Source organism: Hylobates moloch, unplaced genomic scaffold, assembly GCF_009828535.3.
Source record: "Hylobates moloch isolate HMO894 unplaced genomic scaffold, HMol_V3 SCAFFOLD_10, whole genome shotgun sequence".
NCBI classification, from domain to species: domain Eukaryota; kingdom Metazoa; phylum Chordata; class Mammalia; order Primates; family Hylobatidae; genus Hylobates; species Hylobates moloch.
In genome coordinates this window covers 22,425,861-22,441,508 of record NW_026652285.1, presented here as the reverse complement: position 1 = coordinate 22,441,508, position 15,648 = coordinate 22,425,861, and the positions used below count along the sequence as shown (strand labels likewise).

General features: G+C 49.5%; 1 protein-coding gene across 2 annotated transcripts in view; it reads left to right on the top strand.

Moving 5' to 3' along the window:
- The window catches only part of PIP4K2B (phosphatidylinositol-5-phosphate 4-kinase type 2 beta), a 35,571-nt gene that overhangs the window by 15,551 nt on the left and 4,372 nt on the right, over positions 1-15,648 (top strand). For both annotated transcript variants that reach the window (XM_032163429.2, XM_032163430.2), the window contains exons 3-9: positions 1,347-1,443; positions 5,106-5,258; positions 6,179-6,325; positions 7,334-7,372; positions 7,911-8,024; positions 14,430-14,688; positions 15,163-15,266. In XM_032163429.2, the coding sequence (XP_032019320.1) occupies positions 1,347-1,443; positions 5,106-5,258; positions 6,179-6,325; positions 7,334-7,372; positions 7,911-8,024; positions 14,430-14,688; positions 15,163-15,266 (913 nt within the window). The remainder of the gene's footprint in view (positions 1-1,346; positions 1,444-5,105; positions 5,259-6,178; positions 6,326-7,333; positions 7,373-7,910; positions 8,025-14,429; positions 14,689-15,162; positions 15,267-15,648) is intronic.

The following is a 15,648-nucleotide window of genomic DNA, read 5'->3' as shown; positions in this document are numbered from 1 at the left end:
GTTGTTTTGAGATAGAGTTTCACTCTTGTTGCCCAGGCTGTAGTGCAGTGGCGCGATCTTGGCTCACTGCAACCTCTGCCTCCCGGGTTCAAGTGATTCTCCTGCCTCAGGCTCCCGAGTAGCTGGGATTACAGGCACCCACCACCACGCCCGGCTAATTTTTTTGTATTTTTAGTAGAGATGGGGTTTCACCATGTTGGCCAGGCTGGTCTCGAACTCCTGACCTCAGTCAGGGTGATCCACCTGCCTCGGCCTCCCAAAGTACTGGGATTACAGGTGTGAGCCACCATGCCCAGCCCTGTATGTGCTATTTATTAGATTCTAGTACTGTTTACTAGAAGACGGGGTAGATAAGGCAGATAGACCACTTCCTTTCCAAGAAGACATTCCTTTTGATTTCCTTAAAGCCTGTCATCCTGCAGTAGTCATTGGGACATATTTCTGAAAGGGGGTCCCTAAACAGGATAGCTGTTGTAAAGATGGAGGATTGGTTGGAGTCATCATTTCAAGGTGATTCTCTTTCCTCCTGGGAGTCTGTACTGATGAGGGAGTGGGAGGGTGGAGATTGGTGCCAGCAGCCAGCAGACAGAGCTCTGTGGTCCCACTCAATTAACTGAGGACCTCTTTAACTCAGGCACTCTTTTCCTACATCCCAGTGGAAGCCCAGGGCAGGGCTTCCTGTAAGTGACCATCTTCAGGATACTTCCACAGGAATATGGCCAGAGGAGAGGGGCCCCCTGATGAAAGAGGTTTTTCCCTGTAGCATTCAGGCTGATTTCACCTCACAGCAGATGTTCACATGCAGCTTCCCACTGTCGTAAGCACAGTGCTTGTGAGGTGGAGCCTGCACTCAGGCTCATGGCCCAGCGGGTGAGAGTTTTTTTCTTTAATGTATGTTTTATTGAAGGGCAGCACACACGTAGAAAAGTGCACAAATCCCAGATATACTGCTGGATTAGTTTTACAAAGTGAACACAAGATGTAAAGTTTTTAAACTTTTACATGCTCAGAATCACCTGGAGTGTTTGTTTTTCGACTCAACTCCAGAATTCCTAGGAGCCTAGAAACCTACATGTTAAGTATGGCAGATGTTCAGATCCAGGCAATCTGTGGACGCACTTTGAAGAGTTCTGAAGTCAGAATATAGATGAGGGGGTGTGGTGGCTCATGCCTGTAATCCCAGCACTTTGGGAGGCTGAGGTGGGAGGATCGCTTGAAGCCAGGAGTTCGAGACCAGTCTGGGCAACATAGCAAGACTCTGTCTCTATTACAAAAAAATAATAATAATAACAGAATTAAGATGAGCAAGGGGCAGTTCACAAAGACATGTCTCTGCTTTTCCCTAGGGAGAACCTGCCCAGCCGCTTTAAGTTTAAGGAGTATTGCCCTATGGTGTTCCGAAACCTTCGGGAGAGGTTTGGGATTGATGATCAGGATTACCAGGTACGGAGGCTCCTGGCAACATCAGAGGATTAGGGAATGGAATGGGGTCAGGAAGCCACAGGACAGGTAGAGAATCAAAACGTGTTGGCTGTTTTTGTGCTGTGTCTCCCTGTCATGCCTTGCTCCAGCCTAGGCGGTCTCTCCCCCAGCACTGGGGGCCCCTTGGAGGGTGAGGGCCTTAGAAATGCTTCCGAGGATGCCGCACACACTCAGGTTCCTTTCCCTCAGAGGGAGAGCAGCAGGAGGGAGACGGGTCTGTGGAAGCACCTTTATTTTAGTCTGACATTCTCAGTCTAGGCTGAAGAACCCTTCTCATTCGTAGTTTGACTTCAAAGAGAGAGAATTGGGCGGGGCATGGTGGCTTATGCCTGTAATCCCAGCACTTTGGGAGGCCAAGGCAGGTAGGTCACCTGAGGTCAGGAGTTCGAGACCAGCCTGGCCAACATGGTGAAACCCTGTCTCTACTAAAAAATACAAAATTAGACGGGCATGGTGATGTGCGCCTATAGTCCCAGCTACTGAGGAGGCTGAGGCAGGAGAATCGCTTGAACCTGGGAGGTGGAGGTTGCAGCGAGCTGAGATCATGCCATTGCACTCCAGCCTGGGCGACAAGAGAGAAACTCAGTCTCAAAAAAAAAAAAAGAATTGTTGTCAGCGGGAGATGAGGCCTCTTAAAGCAGATGAAACAGATTAGAAAAGGAAGACTTCAAGGGTAGTGTAACCTCTTGCCAGGTATGAGTGTCATCACCTCCTAAACTTGTGCCCTATCCTGGTGGTGGGAGGGGGGAGTTGGTCTGCCAGGGCAACTGCCCCCTTCAGGGGGTGACAGTGTTGTAGAGGCCATTGGCCTCTTGGGAGGAATCAATCCCAGTGTCAAGGACATTAGAATCTGACTCATAGTCCATGGTTTCTGTCACTTCTCCCCTTAGCACGTCTCCTTGGATCTTCTTCCTTGGCAGACAGCCTTGTGGTGAAGGTGGGCAAATTTTCCACTTTACCTTTATAGCTGTAAGAAATATAGCTGCCTTTTTTTTTTTTTTGAGATGGAGTTTCACTCCTGTCGTCCAGGCTGGAATGCAATGGCACGATCTTGGCTCACTGCAACCTCTGCCTCCCAGGTTCAAGCGATTCTCCTGCCTCAGCCTCCTGAGTAGGTGGGATTACAGGCGCCCACCACCACACCCAGCTAATTTTTTGCATTTTTTTTTTTTTTAGTAGAGACAGAGTTTCACTATGTTGGCCACGCTGGTCTCGAACTGCTGGTCTCGAACTCCTGACCTCGTGATCTGCCTGCCTCGGCCTCCCAAAGTGCTGGGATTACAGGCGTGAGCCACCGCACCTGGCCTGAAATATAGCTGACTTTCATTCATCTATGGAGAAAACTTTTCCCCATAGCACAGTGAAACCTAGTGTATAGCACAATGAAACCTAGTGTATAGCACAGTGAAACCTAGAATGGATGCCCAAATCTTTTCTAATACTGTAGTTCCTCCCACCCCACCCCTTTGACACAGTAGTTCACAACAGCAGAATGGGCCTTGGGTTAGAGTCTCTTCCCCTCTCTCCTCCTCTCTGGAGGGCTTGCATGCAAAGAAAAGTATCTTGAAGAAGAGGGCGAGGGTTTGTGAGAGTAGGAGGAGATGCCTTGGGCTTGAATGCCCAGGAATGCTCATACCTAAGAGGTACTGGGAGGTTCCTCCAGCCCGCTGTTAGGATTGAACCCTGAACTCAATCATGAGTTGACTGGGGCTGGAGGTTTTCTGGAAACTTCTTGCCACTGTTGCAACCCCAAGTTGCTCAGACGGATTCCCTCCATTGTTCCTTGGTGAGGGGTTCCAAGTGAGGGGTTCCTTTCCCTCCCCTGGGCTGTCTAACCACATCCGCTCAGTGTCTGCATTTTGCCCCTAGTAGCCTTGTGGGCGCATGCCCGTGCTCAAGACTGAAATGAGGGCAGGGAGGATGGTGCTCAGGGAGGGGACCCTATATTCTTGGCCTACCAGCGACTTAGAGAGTCAGGAGATGCTGCCTCTACCTCCAACTAGGCTTGTAGCCTGTAAGTCTTATGGTAGAAAGGCCAGGCTGGGAGGAAGAGGCACTCAGTCATAGAGTCTCCTCAACCTTTCTGTAATGGGAACACCCTGTTTTTTGGGGTGCTACTTTAGCACCTTTGCTGAGGAACTCCCAGAGCTGCTTACCACCTCTGACTTTAGTTTTTCCCATGAAGGTGGTCCTCACTTCTCCACCAGGGTTTTCTGAGGAGGTATTAGGGGAAGTAAAGAGTAGGATCCTGATCAGCCGGGCATGGTGGTGCATGCCTATAGTCCCACCTGCTCAGGAGGCCGAGGATCCCTTGAGCCCAGGAATTTAAGGCTGCAGTGAGCTATGATCACGCCACTACACTCCAGTTTGGGTGACAGCAAAACACCATCTTTAAAAAAAAAAAAAGGCTGGGGACTGTGGCTCACACCTGTAATCCTAGCACTTTGGGAGGCCGAGGCAGGAGGATTACTTAAGCTCAGGAGTTCTAGACCAGCCTGGGAAACATGGCAAAACCCCATCTCTACAAAAACTACAAAAATAAGCCAGGCATGGTGATGCACACCTGTAATCCCAGCTACTTGGTAGGCTGAGGCGGGAGGATCACTTGAGCCCAGGAGGTAGAGGCTGCAGTGAGCTGAGATTTCACCACTGTACTCCAGCTTGGGTGACAGAGTGAGACCCTATCTCTACAAAAATAATAATAATAACAGGATCCTCATTAAGAGATGGGGAAAGGGCTTGGAGAGGAGACATTTCTGTAACATGATCCCCATGTATGTTTTCTTGGGAACAGGGACACTTGGGATCTCCCCTCAGCCTTGCTTCCCAAGGGTCCCTTGGCATCTGTTTGGTGAACATATCCCTTTGGTTGACTCACGCCTTCCCACACCCTCCCTCTTAAGGCTTTTACTGCTCTCTGATCCTAATGGGAGTAGGGCCTTGAGGAGGAGCAGGGATACAGCCGGGAAAGCTCCCCAGAACTGCCTCCCAGCCTTGCATAGACAAGCAGGAGGTTGAGGCAAGGGGAAAGGTATCAGGCTCAGAGATGAGGATCAGCTTCCTGCTTTGGGGAAGGTTTTTCAGCATTAGGGTAGATCCAAGGACAAGAGACGAATGGGCATTGCTTCTTTGTGCTAGACCCCTTGAAGATAGTATTTCCTAAGCTTCATCTTTGCTACCCCCAAGAGACTGGGAGAATCAGCTCAGTCTGCATCTTTGTGTTCCTGATGAGGAAATGCAGAGGTAGAGAAGTTAAATGGCTCACCCAAGGTCATAGTGCATGTGAGAGTCCAGATTAGACTCAGCCCCCTCCATCAGAGACAGAATTTTAGTTGATAGGATAGCTATCTGGGATCAGATGGAAACTTTAACAGTCAGTCCTCTTCCCATCCTAGACTAGGATGAAGGGCAGGTGGTAAGGAACAATTCTTGTCACTTTGGAGGAAGACTTAGGGAGGGATGTGAACATCCTGTGAGAAAAGAGGCAGGTAAACTCCCATCTGGGAGTCCCTCTATCTCAGTGTTGTTGGCTTTCAAGCAGTCCAGCCCCTGAGGGAAGACTCAGCAAAGGTCAGAATTCTGTTCCCCTGCCAAGCCCAGCCTGCTTTTGTCTCGATTATCAGAATTCAGTGACGCGCAGCGCCCCCATCAACAGTGACAGCCAGGGCCGGTGTGGCACGCGTTTCCTCACCACCTACGACCGGCGCTTTGTCATCAAGACTGTGTCCAGTGAGGACGTGGCGGAGATGCACAACATCTTAAAGAAATACCACCAGGTATGGTGAGTCCCAAGCCTGGGCTGCAGAGGATGGGTTGGAAGAGGGAGAAGAGAGCCCCGGGGGAGCTTCTTAGGGAGGGGTTGGTCCCCTCTGGTAATGGCAGCTGCTTCTGATCACCAAGCAGTGGGACTCTCCTGCAACCGTATTTCTGTGAGCTGAAATGCCTACTTTAAAAAAGAAAAAAGGAGCCATGAAGGCTCATTGCTGACTGAGTCCCAGTTGGAAAGTGTTCACGCTCTGGCGTCCGCCCCGTTTCTTCTGAAAGAGGCCCCCTCGGCTCGGCAGGCTTGTTTCTTTTCCCATCCCATCTCCACTCATCTGGAACCTGTCCACGAGGAAGGCAGGGAGCCCTGTGGCGCCATCTGTGTGTCTGTCCTCAGCCTACTTGGGTCTTCATTTCTGGGGCACCTGAGAAGGGCTGAAGGGAGCTTCTGGTCTTTCAGAAGTCATGGCAGAAACCCTGGGGCATGGCATGGATAAGAGCTTTGGATATGGAGCTGTTCTCTTCTCCCAGATGGCTGGATCCCTGGCCTGCCTCTGCATCCTGTCTCTTCCCTGTGGCTTTCCCATATCAGGCTGGCAGAAGAGATGCAAGGTGTGGATCAGGAATTTTCCTGTGGTAGAATCCTATTTTAAACAAAATCTTAGGTGAGATACTAATAATATGAACCCACAGGGGCTCTGAGCCACCTGCTCAGCTTGCCTCTCCTTCTGCCATGCCAACAGTAGGCTGGAGGTGGCTATTGCCCGTTTTAAGCCTGAGAAACCCCTATTACTTCATAGAACCCAGCTGGAGAACTACTGGTCTAGAGGTTAGAATCCCAGGGAGCCAGGGAGCATTTTAGTCTGGGGTGAACCCCATCCATCCCTGGCACTGCCTGTTCCTTAGTCCTCTCCCTTCTTCCTTTCCATTCTAGTTTATAGTGGAGTGTCATGGCAACACCCTTTTGCCACAGTTTCTGGGCATGTACCGCCTGACCGTGGATGGTGTGGAAACCTACATGGTGGTTACCAGGAATGTGTTCAGCCATCGGCTCACTGTGCATCGCAAGTATGACCTCAAGGTAAAGGGCTCTGTGTTTGCCGGAGCTGTGCCTCCCCTCTATCTGAGCCCCGAAGGGGCCACTACTCCAACTTCCATGTAATTGGGAAGCTGGAGCCTATGTGTTGGCATGGACAGGGAACTCTGGAGTGGATATGCCTGATTCTTGTGGACCAAAGGCTGTTTGAAGTCCAGGTGACCGTAACAGGAGATTATTTAAGCCCTAAATGTGCCATATTTATGCAGCAGTTGATGTTCCTGTCTGTGGAATGTGCACAGCGAGGGAGGCTGTGCTGACGCACGCACTTTAGCATCCATCAGGCCCCCGTGGACTGCCAGCACAAGTGCATCTCTAGATGCTGAGAAGGACACACTTGTGGCTGTGAACTAGGGTGCTCCGTGTTCTTGAACCTGGCTTCTGACTTCTGTCACCTTATGCCACCATCCCTTCCCTCTGTGCTGCAACTGCGCTGGTTTCCTCTGCGTTCCTGCAGTGCCTGTGCTCCTCTTCCCAGGATTTCACATCTGCTGTCTGGAATAGTCTCCTTCTCTCTCTCCACCCCCTCCTTCCCCCACCTAATTGCTTCTTCCTTACCCTTCTGAGCTCAGCCCAAATACTACTTCCAGGAAGTAGGTAGGCCCTGGCCACTGTCCCTCCCCAGGCTGGGCCTATGTGGTATGTGCTTTCAGAGTGTCCTGTCTCCTCCCTGTACCACTGAGCACCGTGGTAGTGAATGAACTGACTTGTGGAGCCACTGCTGAATATCTGTCTCCCCTGTTAGAAGGAAAGTAGCTCAAGGACAGGGACTGAGCTTCTCCAGTGCAGTCCTGTTTCCTGAGCACCTAATAAGTGTCTTGCACATAGAGCTCTACAAGTGGGCTTGACACAGTAAATGAACAAGGTGCTGCCTCCTGGCCCCTCTAGGACTCTAACCAGCCTACTTGAGTTCACCTGCTGGCTCTCCCATGTTTGCTCATGCAGTCGACTTTGCCTCAGCTGGACTTCCCCTGATGGCTCTTATCCTTTCAGGGTTCTACGGTTGCCAGAGAAGCGAGCGACAAGGAGAAGGTACGCTGGTGCTGAGCAGGAATGGAAAGGTCGCTTGGAGTCAGAAACAACTCCTGTCGGCCATCCTGTCCCTCGCCCACCCCAGCCCCTAGCCCAGCTCCCAGACATGCCATCTCTCAACATGAAATGCCCTGTGTCATGAATCACCTGCCTGTCTTTGTGCTAGGCCTAGACCTCTGGTCTTTTACCTCTGCCCTCACTACATTCTTCATAGTCCTGCTGGGATGGCAGACATTTCTATCTCATAGTCCAGCCTGAGTCAGTCAGTGGCTGCCTGAGCCCTGAGCTGGTCCAGGCTCAACAGGAAAGAATCCTTTAGTCATTCTTCATTTTTCATGTATTTGCCATGTATTTGCCCTCCCTGCCCGCCCAAAGCCTGGGACTAGAGGCTCCTGCACTGTTGATTTAGCAGGTTGAGTGTCAGTACACTGAAAACCCTTCCTTCCCCTCTCTGTATAGTTGCTCCCAGCAGAACAGTTGGGTGTCCCTGGGGTGAATGAATCAGGCTTACCCAGCCTAACTGCTGTTGCTGTCCTAGGCCAAGGACTTGCCAACATTCAAAGACAATGACTTCCTCAATGAAGGGCAGAAGCTGCATGTGGGAGAGGAGAGTAAAAAGAACTTCCTGGAGAAACTGAAGCGGGACGTTGAGGTACTTGCTAACCTTCATTTTCACCTGCAGGGCTCCTTCTGTACCTAGAGTAGGAGGCTTTTAAACCTTAAGAAGAATGGAATTCAGTACTTTCCAGGAGTATGGACAAAAGGGTGGTGATTTGAGCAGCGTGGGCACTTTATGGGCACCTAAAGCAAGTGCAAATGATCATTCCACCTGACGGAGCATAGTTGGTGCCAGTAGGACCTTTGTAATTTAGTTTAGAATGCTTTTCCCTTTTCACTAATTCATTCAAACACCTTTTTCAAACTCCCTTCTGCTGTTGTCCCTACAATGGAGAGGGCATCTGGCCATCAGAGCTGTAGGAATCCAGCTATTAAGGTCCTGTAACCCCAACATTTTGGGAGGCCGAGGTGGGAGAATCGCTTGAGCTCAGCAGTTCAATACCAGCCTAGGCAACATAGCAAGACCTCATCTCTACTAAAAATTAAAAAATTTAGCCAGGCGTAGGGGCACACACCTGTAGTCCCAGCTACTTGGGAGGCTGAGGCGAAAGGATTGTTTGAGCCCGGGAGATGAGGCTGCAGTGAGCTGTGGTCTCACCACTACACTCCAGCCTGGGCAACAGAGCGAGACATTGTCTCAAAACAAAAACCAAAAAAGTTGGCTAAGCATGGTGGCTCACCTTGTAATCCCAGCACCTTGGAAGGGTGAAGCAGGAGGATCACTGGAGCCTAGCAGATCAAGCCAACATGAGCCATGATCGTGCCACTACGCTCCAGCCTGGGTGACAGAGCAAGACCCTGTCTCAAAAAACAAAAATCCACCAATCAGGTTCTGCTCTGGCTCTGGCTCTGATTCTCCACTTACCCAGCAAACTTCTGTTTGTAATCTGGGGAGGACAGGTGCTAAATAGTGAAAATATTATCTGGACCACTTGATAACTCAGTGTCTCCTTCTCTTTTAATAAATTGAGAGGCTGCTCGTTAAAACCAAACCCTACAGACAAACTTGGGAAAAAGTTTTTTTTTTAATTGTGGTAAAATACATATAATAATAGGTGTTTTTTTTTTTTTTGGGAGATTCTCGCTCTGTCCCCAGGCTGGAGTGGTGTGCAGTAGCATGATCTCGGCTCATTGCAACCTCCGCCTCCTGGGTTCAAGTGATTCTCCTACCTCAGCCTCCCAAGTAGCTGGGACTACGGGCACACACCTTAGCCATTTTGATATATAGTTGAGTGGCATTAAGTATATTCACACTGTTATGCAACCAGCACTACCGTTCATCTCTGAACTTTTATCTTTCCCAGCTGAAATGCTATACCCATTAAACACTAATTCCCAATTCCCCCTCCCTAACCCCTGGCAATCAGTATTCTATTTTCTGCCCCTATGAAGTTGACTACTCTAGGAACTTCACATAAGATGAAGCAAACAGCCGAGCGAGGTGGCTCACGCCTGTAATCCCAGCACTTTGGGAGGCTGAGGTGGGTGGATCTCTTGAGGTCAGGAGTTTGAGACCAGCCTGACCAATGTGGAGAAACCCGGTCTCTACTAAAAATACAAAATTAGCCGGGCATGGTGGTGCACACCTGTAATCCCAGCTACTTGGGAGGCTGAGGCAGGAGAATCGCTTGAACCCAGGAGGCGAAGGTTGCGGTGACCCTCCAGCTTGGGCAACATGTTGTGAACGAAACTCCGTCTCAAAAAATAAAAATAAAAAAAAAAAGGAAGCAAACAGCAGTTGTCCTTTTGTGACTCTTGTTTTGCTTAGCATAATGTCTTCAGGGTTCATCCATATTGTATCATGTCAGAATTTTTTTCTTATTTATTTATTTATTATTTATTTATTTATTTGTTTTGAGACAGAGTCTCTCTCTGTCGCCAGGCTGGAGTGCAGTGGTGCGATCTCGGCTCACTGCAGCCTCCACCTCCTGGGTTCAAGCGGTTCTCCTGCTTCAGCCTCCCGAGTAGCTGGGACTACAGGCACGTGCCACCATGCCCAGCTAATTTTTGTATTTTTTTAGTGGAGATGGGGTTTCACCATGTTGGCCAGGATGGTCTCGTTCTCCTGACCTCATGATCTGCCCGCCTCGGCCTCCCAAAGTGCTGGGATTACAGGCGTGAGCCACCACACTTGGCCAGAATTTCTTTCTTTTTAAAGCTGAGTAAGGCTGAGCATGGTGGCTCACACCTGTAATCCCAGCAACTCAGGAGGCTGAGGCAGAAGGACGGCTTGAGGCCAGAAGTTGGAGACCTGGGCAATTTACTGAGATCCTGTCTCTACAAAAAATTAAAAGCTAGCTGCGTGTGGTGACATGTGCCTGTAGTTCTAGCTATTCAGGAGGCTGGGTGGGAGGATCCCTTGTGCCTAGGAGTTCACGGTTGTGGTGAGCTGTGATCATGCCACTGTGCATCAGCCTGAACTAGAGGGTAAGACTCCATCTCTTTAAAAAAAAAAAAACAACAAAAAAAACAAAAGCCAGGCGCAGTGGCTCACACCTGTAATCCCAGCCCTTTGGGAGGCCAAGGCGGGCAGATCATGAGGTCAGGAGATCGAGACCATCCTGGCTAACACGGTAAAAACCCGTCTCTACTAAAAATACAAAAACAAAATTAGCCAGGTGTGGTGGTGGGTGCCTGTAGTCCCAGCTACTCGGGAGGCTGAGGCAGGAGAATGGCATGAACCTAGGAGGCGGAGCTTGCAGTGAGCCGAGATCGCGCCACTGCGCTCCAGCCTGGGCGACAGAACGAGACCTCATCTCAAAAGAAAAAACACACACACACACACACAAAAACGGATTAATATTCCATTGTATGGACATATGACATTTTGTTTATTCATCAGTTAATGGACACTTGTTGTATCAGTTGGGGTTCTCCAGAGAAACAAAACCTATAGGATGTTTTGTAAATCTCTTTATACCAAGATTTTTATTTTATTTATTTATTTTTTTTGAGACAGAGTCTCGCTCTGTCGCCCAGGCTGGAGTACAGTGGCACGATCTCAGCTCACTGCAAGCTCTGCCTCCCGGGTTCACGCCATTCTCCTGCCTCAGCCTCCCGAGTAGCTGGGACTACAGGCGCCTGCCACCATGCCCAGCTAGTTTTTTTTGTATTTTTAGTAGAGACGGGGTTTCACCATGTTAGCCAGGATGGTCTCGATCTCCTGACCTCATGATCTGCCTGCCTTGGCCTCCCAAAGTGCTGGGATTACAGGTGTGAGCCACCGCGCCTGGCCCCAAGAGATTTATTTTAAGGAATTGGTTCATGGGATTATGGAGACCAACAAGATCTGCAGGAGAGCTGGTGGTGTGGTTTTATTCTACAGGCCATCAGGCCGCCAGGCAGAAGGATTTCCCTCTTCCTCACCGGAGGGTCACCCCTTTTCTTCTTTTCAGACCTTCTGCTGATTGGATGACGCCCATCCACACTGGGGAGGGCCATCTGCTTTACTCAGTCCACCAATTCAATGCTCATTTCACCCAGAAACCCTCACAGACACACCCAGAATAATGCTTGACCAAGCGTCTGGGCACTCAGGCTCAGTCCAGCTGGCATATACAATTAGCCATCACACTTAGGTTGCTTCCACCTTGTGGCTGTTGGGAATAATGCTACTGTGAACATGGGTGTCATAAACTTCGTTTTGCTAGGAAGCGTTTCCTTAGTCACCCCCACCTATGCTCTTTCCTTATTCTGCCTTTCATCATCTGACATTATTTGTCCTGAGTCTTTGTCCTTCTCCCTTTTCTACCCTCTCCGCCTACTGTGGTTCTAAGAAGAATTTAATGCAGTTTACCCAGTGCATTTGTTTTCAATGCATGTTGCTTTATAAATGTTCTCAGGTGGGTGGAGGGCATGGTGCATGGACCCTCTTTTTCCTGGGACCCCAGCCCCTTCTCCCTGGGCTTTGAGAAGGCTTTGTCTAGAAGTGCTCAGAGTGGCATCCCTCCTGCCCTTCCTCTTCAAAGGAGATCCTGCTGGGCTCCCATCTTTAGGGCTCCTTGTGCTTAGTTGTGTTCTGGGCCTGTGCATAGAGCCGCTCTGCTTGCATGATGATTCTCCTCCTAGTTCTCTGTTAGGACCTAACATGGTGGTCAGTCTAACAGCCTCCTAGTGACCACTGTATGATGGTGACTGCACTCTTGCCTCATTATTAGCTAAACTGGAATGCTAGCTGGCATTTCCATTCTGTATCATTCCATACTTTGTCTTGAAATCCTAGATAATCGACTTGAACCACCACCCTGCTCACAGCACCCATTGTACAGATGAGAAAACTAAGGCTTGGCAAGGGGAGTCACATGATGCTAGGAGAGGACCCCAGAACTTTCCCCCAGCACCACACAGCCTCTTTTGACCTTCGGGGAATGGGTTGAGAATATTGGTTGGTTCTGGCTGCCATTCTTGTGTGGTTTTGTGTTCCCTTTTCCTTTTTTTTCTATTTTTACCTGGGCTGATAAAGAAGTCGATGACATAGTTTTTTCAGACTTTGAGGCCAGTTAGAAGTATATTTTACCTTGCGACCCAATGGATACACACAACTGAAACACTGTCTACCCTTATTTTCTGTCATGTATTCTGATATTTTCTATTTTATTATACAGTTGTCCCCCCTTATCAGCAGGGGACATGTTCCAAGATCTCCAGTGGACGCCTGAAGCCACAGATAGTACTGAACCATATATATACTATGCATGAATGTTTTTTTCCTTCTTCACAATTTCATGGATAGAAGATTTGTTCTTACAGGAGATCTTAGCAACCTCAGCATGCAATTTATTTTCTTTTTAAGTCAAGAGCTTTCACCTTTCACTTAAAGCTGGCCAGGTGCAGTGGCTCACACCTGTAATCCCAGCACTTTGGGAGGCTGAGGCAGGTGGATCACTTGAGGTCAGGAGCTCGAGACCAGCCTGGCCAACATGATGAAACTGTGTCTCTACTAAAAGTACAAAAATTAGCCAAGTGTGGTGGTGCACGCCTGAAGTCCCAGCTACTTGGGAGGCTGAGGCAGGAGAATCACTTGAACCTGGGAGGCGGAGGTTGCAGTGAGCCGAGATTGCACCAGTGCACTCTAGCCTGGGTGACAGAGCAAGACTGTGTCTCAAAAAAGGAAAGCACTTTGTGGCTTCTCTTTGGCATATCTGAATTGCCAACATCACTACTCTTGCTCTTTGGAGTCATAATGAAGTCAAATATGGGTTACTTGAATACAAGCACTGTGATACAACTATAGTGAACTGATAACCAAGACAGCTACTGACAGCTACAGAAAGACTAATGGGACATTAGTACATACAGTGTGGATATACTGGACAAAGGGATAATCTGCATCCTGGGCAGCACTGAACAGGACATAGCAAGATTTTATCATGGTACTCAGAATGGTGCACTATTTAAAAACTTATGAATTATTTCTAGAATTTTCCATTTAATATTTTTGGATTGTAGTTGACCACAGGTAACTGAAACCATTGTGGATAAGGGTGGACTTCTGCATTTAATTTAAAGAAATCCTAGTTCCAGCCCACTACATTGGGTTTAGGACTCATAATGGGTTGAAATTTTGATCTGAAATATATTGTTGTGTTGCATCCATCTCTCCATCCTCTTCCATAGTATATCATTTCATTATTTCTTTCCCCAAATTTGGCCATGGCCTCTTTTTTTTTCAGTAAGAGACAGGGTCTCACTCTGATCCCTAGGCTTGAGTGCAGTAGCGCCGTCATAGCTTACTGCAGCCTCAAATTCCTGGGCTCAAGCGATCCTCCCACTTGAGCCTCCCAAGTAGGTAGGACTACAGGTGTGCACTGCCATGCCCAGCTAATTTTTAAATTTTTTTGTAGAGATGGGGTCTCACCACATTGCTGAGGCTGGTCTCAAACTCCTGGCCTCAAGTGATCCTCCTTAATTGGCCTCCCAAAGTTCTGGGATTACAGGCATGAGCCACCATGCCCAGCCACCATGGCCTGTCTTGATCCCAAACCGTCATGGGCTGTTCCCTCTTCCTGCAGCGCTCATTCTATCTTTAACCTGCAGTACTTGCCTCACTGACTCCTCTTCATGCTTCAGCCTTGGCCTCAACTCCTTTCTTCAGGGAGGGTCTTGCTTACCCCTCACTGTAAACTCGCACAGCTCCTTGCTTTTTTTTTTTTTTTTTTTTGAGACCATCTCGCTCTGTTACCCAGCTAGAGTGCAGTGGTGTGATCGCAGCTCACTGCAGCCTCAACCTCCTGCCTTTACTCTGCTGAATGACTGTCTTCCCCATTAGACTTAGAGAGCTCGCTGAGGGCAGGTGCTCTGATGCCTTATTCGCGGTTGAATTTCAAAACTGTCTGTAGAATTGAGTTGAAAGGAATGCTTTTCCCCCCTTTCTGGATGTCACTGGGTTGTCCTGTGTAACCTCTTTTTCCTTCCATCTTTCCATCCTTGGCCTTCCTAGTTCTTGGCACAGCTGAAGATCATGGACTACAGCCTGCTGGTGGGCATCCACGATGTGGACCGGGCAGAGCAGGAGGAGATGGAGGTGGAGGAGCGGGCAGAGGACGAGGAGTGTGAGAATGATGGGGTGGGCGGCAACCTACTCTGCTCCTATGGCACACCTCCGGACAGCCCTGGCAACCTCCTCAGCTTTCCTCGGTTCTTTGGTCCTGGGGAATTCGACCCCTCTGTTGATGTCTATGCCATGAAAAGCCATGAAAGTAAGTCGGAGCCTGTGCCTGCTCTGCACAGCCCTGCCCTCATCCTACTCCCTCAGCTCATTCTTTAGATCCTTCTAGGGGCATCTGGACCTCCACTTCATTCATTACTGCCTTTGACCTCTTTCTGCCTCCAGACTCCCATCCAGGGTCACCACCTGAACCTGGGGCTCCTTCTCTGCCAGGCTTTCCTATACTTCCCTACTTGTCCTGGCTGACTGAAGAGTGGTTCTGCTCTGGTTCATGGGATGAACCAAACTTTATTCATACTGTCCTGTCAGGTCCACAGAGTGACTGTGAAGATCCAATAAGATAAGAGCTATGGAAGCTGGAAAGGACTCCGCTGGTCCTTTTCTCAGCCCCAACATGATAAGGATGGAGCTGAGCCTTGTGTCTGGGGGTTGTAGCAGTGCCCAGATGCTGTCTGCCCTTCTCCTGCCCCCTCTTCCTTCTTCCCTGCTCTCCTTGTCCCTCCAGGTTCCCCCAAGAAAGAGGTGTATTTCATGGCCATCATCGATATCCTCACGCCATACGATACGAAGAAGAAAGCTGCACATGCTGCCAAAACAGTGAAACACGGGGTGAGTCCTCTCCATTTTCATCCAGGGCCCAGCTGGGTCGGTGCGACTCTGCTCACCCTCAGACCCCAGGGAGGGCAGTCTCAGGCCTCCTGCTCCAAGGAACACACTCCTGTCCCCTTCTTCCCAGGAGGGCAGACTGGAAGAGCAGCCTGCCTGCCTTGCCATGTTCCCTGCCTTCACCCACCCGCTCCCTGCCAAGCTGGGCCCAATTTATTTATCCCCCAGTTTTCCAGCCCTCGGGGCAAAGCCTGCCAGTGTCTTTCCCCAGGGCCTGCTGGGCCTGTTGTGCATCTTGTTGAAGGGCCAGTAATGTTTCCATGCCCATACTGCTCCCCACAGGCCTGTTTCCCCGTGGGCCTGAAGCCCTGTTCTCCATGTAGTG